Source organism: Oryza glaberrima, chromosome 10, assembly GCF_000147395.1.
Source record: "Oryza glaberrima chromosome 10, OglaRS2, whole genome shotgun sequence".
NCBI lineage: Eukaryota > Viridiplantae > Streptophyta > Magnoliopsida > Poales > Poaceae > Oryza > Oryza glaberrima.
The window spans coordinates 7,411,296-7,419,832 of record NC_068335.1 but is presented as its reverse complement, the minus strand read 5'-3'; the positions used below and the strand labels follow the sequence as shown (position 1 = coordinate 7,419,832).

Genomic DNA, 8,537 nt, shown 5'->3' with positions numbered 1-8,537 from the left:
GCCTACAGCTATCTTGGCCGATGTGTTGTTCAACATCTGATATAGATAGCCGAGGAGAATTTTGCCCAAAGGGATTTGCTTCTTGGCTTCAAGGGCTTCTGCTAGGAATTGCCAATTGGTGATAGGGCCATAGCTTGATTCACAGAACAGGAATTTCTCGAGCCACATTAACAGAAAGGTTGTGTGCTCTCAGGGAGTAACCGATCCTTTGCCCATGTATGCATCAACATAGCCAGACCAGCCACCTATGCTCTTGGTCGTGAAGTCGAATTGGTTCTTGGAGTTCAAGTTCATGGGATTAGCCGATGAAGTCACATCCAAACCAGTGATCATGATGATATCAAGCAGAGTGGGGGTCATCGGCCCTTGGTTGAACATGAAGGCATTGAGGGTGTTGGACCAAAAATATGTTGCAGAAGCCATCAGGGGTTCGTCCTTAGCCGAATTTGCAAGGGCTTGGCCGATTCCTAGTTCATCCCCGTGAACTTGTTTGCTAGCCGATACGCGCTTGTACCATACATGCCAACTTTTCTCGAGAGAAGTTTTCTCAAGGGAAGGCCAAGACTTGAAAGTGTTTTTCCAATGACCTAGATTTGGGTTGGCCAATCTAAAGGGTATCCTATTGGTTTCGGCGATGATGAACTCAGTGGGGTCGGAATTGCCGATTGGACCAAGAAAATACTGATGCTCGTGAGATAGGCTGGGAATTGCAACCAAATTGGAAAGATGCTACAAATACAGAAAAGAATAGAGAAGAAGAGAACAAGATGAGACAAGGAGAAACCGATCTACTGCATAAAGAAGAAAGATCTAGCCAATGGGGCACATACCTCTGCGTACTCGGTTGATGGCACGGCAGACGGGCTGGCGGAAGTCGATATCGCTGTGGACGGAAGCTTGGCCGGAGGACGAATCGCCTTGAGATCACCTTGCGCACCGAGGGGATCGCCGGAGGAAGAGAAGACGAAGTTTGCTTAAGTGGTGAAAACGGAGGTAACGGTGTGAAATTTCTCAGGGGTGATGGTTAGTATTTAAAGCACTGTGGTAACGGTCAAAAAAATGGCAATGAGCGATATTCTTGGAGAAGCAGATATGGCAAATCCGAAACATTACCAAATATTCTGGACTTAGGGGCATGTGTTAACGACCAAATTTGGTAACTTAAGTATCGGAGATGGAGATAAAACCGAAGCAGAATCCAAGATAGAGATCGTTCCAAAAACAGAGCTAGGATCGGCTAAAGTCCGAATCGGCTGTGACCAGAATCGGCAGAGTTCGAGTTGGATGAGGTTAGCCGATTAAGCCGATTCCGACAATGTGACCCGGTACACGTTGTCAGATTAAGTTAATGTGCTTCATATGGGTTGCCACGCACGGGTTATGTCCTTAAAAGGCAATTGTATCTATTAATTAGGATATTTTATGTGATTTCCATAGAGATAAGTTTGGGCAAAAGTCTGCCGCAAAGACTTATGGTATCTTAGAGTTTGTTAGAGATAATAGTCGTATACGACAAGGACATATTTTGTATCTCGGGTATAAATATGACCCAAAACCATGTAATCAAACAACACACGTTCAATAACAATCTCGGCGCATCGCCACCCTTTACTTTCGTTTACTTTCGACGAGTTCTTGCTTTTGGGTTGAGCTGCATCGGTTTCGATCTTCAGCTAGAGGTAAAACTTGTTATGGCGGCTTGCATTCTCGGGATTAGTGCTTCCATCTTTATTATACTCTAATCTTGTTTATGTAATTCATCGAGTTATCATATATTCTATATAATCTCTAACAATATCGTTATCTAACCTTTAATCGGCTAACATCAATTGTTAGAAGGCAGCCGATTAGGTTAAATATCAATGTTGATTTAAATTATATAGGGTATCTACCATCCTATGAAACAACCAACGGCTTGATTGTCTAGATATTGTTATTCTTTTCATACTTATAGCTGCATCAGTTGAGTTTGACCTTATAAGTCATGATTAGAATCTCAATCTCTAGCCTGCGTTTTGGTTGCCGATTAGGGTTTCATCGGGATTTCAGCCGATCTTACCTGATTTAACTACCTTATGTCTTATGTGCTTGATTGACATGTTAAATCTGCCCTTTATGTTAAGATCTTGTTGCGTTTAGGTATATTAAGCTTCCTATTTGATATATTTTGCTTGCTTTAAGATCTTAATATAGAGTGGTATCGGAGTATTAGCCGATACATGCTAGATCTATCTGATCGGCTATGCTATGAATGCTTGTAATCTTCTCGTTAATATATATTTCGATCTAAGTGATTTATACTGTCTCGGCATGATGACCGATCTATCCCAATCACTTGATTTAAGTATATATCGACGAAATCATTATATACCATTGATATCTACAGCCGATCAAATAGATTTAGTTTCTTGCTTATTTATAATCGCCGATCGATTCAAATATGACATCGGCTCAAAGATAAATGATACGTCATCGGTGACTAGCCGATCGGCTATCGTTTATGGATTTAACTGCTATCTTTCTGTCTTTATTTCTTGTTCGCATCAACACTTATCTCCTTGTAGTAGGAATCTGACATCTGGCCACTTGAGTAGAGGATGAAGATTGATACGACCACCAGATTAGAGGAAAAGACAAATGCTAGGCTTGTCGCGGTGTATTATTTATCTTTGTTGCATTAGAGTGTTTCACTCTTTTTTTTTCTAATGTTGCATATGATGCACACTATCTTTTCTTCCATGTTGCTGATGGTACGGTCTGGATGTTCTAATCAGTTACTTTTTAATGTTGTGTCTGGTTGAAACATAAATATTTTCTACCAATTGTGGTGGAGGAAAGGAGAAGCAGCTAGGGCAGTAGTGATGTTGTGACCAAGACCCATGTATCTTTCCTTGTTGGTACGATGTCCGTTTTAGTGGAGCAAGAGATCAAGAAGAATTATTAGCATAAAGAAAGGGATGTGAGGCGAACAGTGCAAATTGGTTCTACGTTGATTGAAATCAAAGCGGCATAGTTTAACGCCAACACATATGCTTATGTGTATTGCATTGAACTGGTTCGATTGGTGTCAGTTGGAGATGGTAATTAATTAGTGACATCGTTACTTCTGGTTAATTAGGGAATTAGCTTAATTAAATGATAGACCCAGTTGGTGTGTAGAAAGGTTGTTTGTTTCGCGATGTGACCTTTGGTACCTACGTACTGGTTGAATCTTGCTATGATCATGCGTGCTAAGACACATGTGGAGAAGTAAGGTTAATATTTTTGCTGCTGAACATTTTGCTTTATCTGAATCAGTGCTATATATACGCTTGTTTTGTTTTACATCAAGATTCAGAGTAATAAATTGTTGCTCACTATTTGTACAGTGAAAGAGAGGGAAAAGTGATGTGACCATGACTACTATAGATACAAACGTTACTCACATCATGGATCAACAAGCAGCCATCACGATCAAGTCCTCCAAGTGCTTGAATCCGATTCGGCCACCTGCTACTTTGCTGATTTCAAATGGCCGCTAAATTTGTATACGAGCTCCGTTTTCGGCTTGTGAGTACCCGCTGGAAAGATCTCGGAGTCATCTTTCCAATAGATCTAGCCCCATCTCCAACTTTCATCTGAATTGGCCACAATCACATAAGTAAGGTGTTGCATCACCTATAATGGGCCTATGGGCATGTAACATTATCTGAGACCCCGGCCCAAGTGGCTAGCTGCAAGAGAGAGGCCTATGTTCAAGGCCTATGTGGGAAGCGCCCCAACTAGGTAGAGCACGACCCTGAGGACCCCTTTGTCATCCACCCATATCCTTAAATAGCTAGGTACCCCTTCAGTGTTTCTTGGGTTTTCTTTAGATTAAAGTTTAGCTTCACTACTGTTGATGGCTATTACATACCAAATTCACACCATCAATACATGCATAAAACTGAAAATATAAAATATCCAGTATAGTGGTAGGGTTTATTTCTAACAAATTCCATAAGTGTTGGTGCATATTTGAATGCAGGTGACAAACTATTAAAGTTGAGAAGAACTATACATAAAGAAGGAAAATATTACTTCCATATCCAAGTCCATGGAGTCTTGGGCCCACAAACCCAATAAGATCATATTTAAATGGGCCAACTCCAGAGAAATACTAAAGGGGATACAACTCCAGGAGAAGGTCGGGGGCCAAATGAGCCAGCTAGGGTTCAGACGAACCATGAACTGCTTCGTTTAGCCCGATCTTTTGCAGGCAGTTACTACCGACCTCCCAATAACGGTTGTGACTGTTTTCGACGCTCCAACCGTTATCAGGAGAACAGATGGTAAGAGGAGAGATGGAGGATCTCCACACTCCCAAGGCACCTCCACCTATAAATAGCCTTCTCTTCCCTCATTCACAACACACCAAGCATGAGCTTAATTATAAGAGGCTCTATTGTATCTTTTTAGGTACATTAAAATAAGGAGAGAGTAAGGAAGAAAGAGTCGGAGGAATTCCAGAGTATTCGGTACTTTCCTCTTTACCTTTTGTACCTTGTCAATTACTCTGCTTTAATTGATATTATCTTTATCGAGTAATTGAGATTTGTTTTGTGAGGATTATCTCTTAGCTAGTTTCTATTAGCATACTGGATCATTGATCACTATTGTTCATTAATAGATAGTGATTACTTTAGTGTTTACTTAACGCTAGAGTAGTAATTAATTGCATAGATACAGTGTGTAGGTTGTTAATTACTAGCGATTGTTGCGTATCGCACAATTTGTTAGAGGTTGGTATAGAGGTGGTAACAACCCTTAAGATCACTGTAGTCCTCCCTGTCCGGGTACGGAGTAAAGCACAATCTTGTAGCAGTGAGCAAGCCAGCGCCTAAAGTATTGCGATATGATTAAATTTAAGCTTTCTGTAGACACTGTTCCTTACTGGTAAATCCTCTCTATCCTTTGCCATTTTTTGCTTTGTGTCCTTGGATGATATTGAAGAGGAGCTGAACACACACGTTCCTTGTAAAAATTCGATACCTTGGAATACTCCTTGGTGAAGTGCTATAGTGGTATGTCCGTGCGCTTGCGGATTTTATCTGTGACCATAAGAAATACTCCCTCTGTCCTAGAATATAAGAAGTTTTAGGGTTGGACACGGTTATTAAGAAAGTAGGTAGAAGTGAGTAGTGGAGGGTTGTGATTGGATGAGTAGTGGAGGTAGGTGGAAAAAGTGAATGGTGGAGGGTTGTGATTGGTTGGGAAGAGAATGTTGGTGGAGAAGTTTTTATATTTTGGGACAAATTCTGAGGGTTAAAAGTTGTTATATTTTGGGACGGAGGGAGTACAAAGAAGCATTTCTAGCGCCGTTGCCGGGGAATGGTTGTTGTTTATCTCCGAACCTTGTTCACCCTCGTATATTTATAATTTTCTTCGACCTTTACCCCTGCTACCCCTAGAGAAGTATTCCTATAAACACTTCTCTGCCGTGGAGCACTTACCAATCTATCAATTATCTGCTCCTAGGGTCAATTTTGCAGCTAAATCCAGATTTATGTCATTTAGCTTTCATATATTGAATATAAGTAGTAATGGCTTACGATAGGATCGTCCAGCTTCTACATTGTTGACTCCTTCAGCTCGAACCTTTTGCAGCTAAATATTACTATCATTTTTATTTTGAATTAACAAGAATTTTTCATGTAGTTTTATAGTAAGAGAATGGAGATTATTTGGACGAAAGAGGATGGAGATTATTTGGATGTTCCCCAATGCTGCTGCCTCTTTATTCCGAAAGAATATGTTATACAAGGCTATGCCTTTATTGTTTCTTAAAAAATTCGGCTGTACTTTTCTAATCTCTATATGTAGGGTACCAACTACACATTGTACTCCTATATTTGCTGCTATACAACTTCAGTACAGAAACCTTTCGGCCATCACCATTGTACACTGAAGGAGAAATCAGAATTGGCGATGTCAACTTGGATAGCTGACGAGGACGCTGCCCTCCTCTTGTCTGAGTCCATCCGGTTAAACCCATGCGGCTGCACCACCGGCGCCACGGGCACCGGGTACATGTCCGTGACCTCTCCGGCGAACCCCAGCAATGCCGGTGCGCTCGGCGGATCTTCCCTGTGCTTGTGCAGCAGGTGCACCGGCGACGAGCAGCGGCTCCGTGTCAGCGACGCCCCTCTGCTCGGTGTCGTGTCGCCGCTCATCTGTGCTAGGACATCTGCTCCTCGAAGATTACATGACTGGTCATGATAATGATGAATTTGATGATGAATCAATTTCAAACACAGAAACAACCAAATTGTATGGCCATGAAGAAGTTGTGACCTGGTTTGCTCGGCCATTCAAGGGAAAAAATATTGTTGAAAGTGACCATAGTCCTATACCTAGTTTGCTTGATCCTATTGTCACACTTTTTGCTTGATCCTGTTGTCACACTTTTTGATAGTATGCATGGCAATATATTTGATACACCTGAATTCACTAGTTATGAAAACATGTCAAGTGATATAGGCCCTCTTTGTTTAGGCTTAAAGGCCAACTTATAAGTCGAAAAGTCTAAGCCAAAACAAACAAGCAGCTTTTTCATTTGGCTTTTTTAAGCCATAAGCCACTCTAACACTATTAAGCCAAAAGCTAGGTTGGAGAAGTTTTTTTGGCTTATATGAGATAGATGTATGACTCTACCATTAAACTTAGGACATTAAATCCACTGGCTTATAAATCATATAAGCCAATAAGCTGACTTAAAAGTTTAGGCCAATAAGCCTAAGCCTAAATAAAGAGGGCCATAGAACAACCTAAAACAGATTTGGAGAATTAAGAAGAGCTTGATACTGATTATGAAGATGACCTCATTTAAATGTTCTCATTATGTTTAACTGATTGCTTTGCTCCAATAGCTAAGGAATTTGCGATGACCGTAAGAGGCTTGCCCTTCATTTCATGCAACTTAATTAACACGAATATAAAAGAGACTATGCATACATCAGCATATATCTCACAAACACCAGTAAGACCTATGGAGCTTAGCATAACAGGAAAATGCATAAGTGACAATAATGGAAATAATCCAAAATGTCAATGTACAAGTAGACGTACAACGGTTACGACAACTAGGAGGAAAAAGCTCGAGCAAAGAACATTGGGAATTGGTCCAAATCCCATAACAAAGCAACAAACATAAAATTATTGGGTTAATTGGATCCATGCCACTGCAACTTTGTGAAATTAAAAAATGTCAATACTATTCGTCATATCGGCTACATGCCACTGAAATTTTCTAATATTGGAACCATGCCACTCTCATCCCTTTTTCTGTCCCCTCTCTCACGCCGTTTCGTTCCCCCCTTTCCATCTCCCACTTCTTTCTCCCTGGCGACTGCAAAAGAAGACGAAGGACGGCGCATCGTCGAGTACGGCAAGGATGGCGGTGACGGCTCCGAGCACTCCCTACCGCCACATGCTGGAGACGCTGCATGGGCTGGGGCGAGCGTTTGAGGCCCGCCGCATCGCCGGCGTCCGGGAGGAGCCACGGCTGCGGGAGCAGGACTTTGGTAACTTCCAGGACGTGGACAAGATGCGGCAGCAACGTCGTCGTCGACAGTGCGCTCGTCGACATGTACCTCAAATGCAGCAGCCCCGAGGACGCGCGCTGGATGTTCGCGGCGGTGGCTGCGCGGAACATCACCATGTGGACCACCGTCCTGTCTGGGCACAGCCAACACGGGCGCGTCGCGGAGGCGCTGGCGCTATTCGACCAGATGATGCGGGTGGACAGGCTCCGGCCGAACGACGTCACGTTCCTCACCGTGCTCTCGGCGTGCGCGCACGTCGAGCTTGTCGACCAGGGGGCATTGCATTTTCAGCATGAGGTGGTACAAGTGGATAGTGACACAGTTCGAGGGCCTCGCCAACCTCAGCAATGATGGCGCGCTGGTGATGCAGACCGGCGCCGGCGGGAGGTACAGCCTACTGGTGCACCACTCGGTGGAGGAGCTGAGGGTGTTCGGCCTCACCGACGACATGATCGAGGACCAGAAGTTCGCCTCGACCCCGTCCTCCTCCATCCTGCTCAATCGCTGGAGATGAGGAAGGAGGGAGGGGATGTGGATGGAAACAGAGACAGCGTGAGAAAAGAGACAGAAGAAGGAACGGGAGTGGCATGGTTCCAATTTTAGAAATTTCCAGTGGCATGTAGCCGATATGACGAATAGTAGTGGCATTTTTTTAATTTCGCAAAGTTGTAGTGGCATGGATCCAATTAACCCATTATTATATGGATAAAATAGCTCCAAACATAGCTTTTAAGTTCATAACATTGACCACAACCAATATAATAAGTCATACTATCAACATTGGTATTGTGTACAGAAGAAGAGATCTGCACAATTAGCAAAATTAGTATATTTTAATATATGTATTTCACAATACCAAACCTATTAAAAAACATCACGCTGACCTTCTTCCATTACGATCCATGCATTTAATTGCACCACCAATAGAAGGAAGCATCATCAAGGTGGTTAGAGCACTCGTCAAAATAGATAATG

At 42.5% G+C, this 8,537-nt stretch overlaps 1 protein-coding gene across 1 annotated transcript; it reads left to right on the top strand.

The window, feature by feature from the left end:
* The first annotated feature begins 7,463 nt into the window (after positions 1-7,463).
* LOC127785796 (pentatricopeptide repeat-containing protein At3g24000, mitochondrial-like) lies at positions 7,464-8,076 on the top strand. The gene is made up of 2 exons (XM_052313187.1): positions 7,464-7,796; positions 7,885-8,076. Exons 1-2 carry the CDS (start codon positions 7,464-7,466, stop codon positions 8,074-8,076), a joined length of 525 nt encoding a protein of 174 aa, XP_052169147.1.
* The last annotated feature ends 461 nt before the right edge of the window (positions 8,077-8,537 follow it).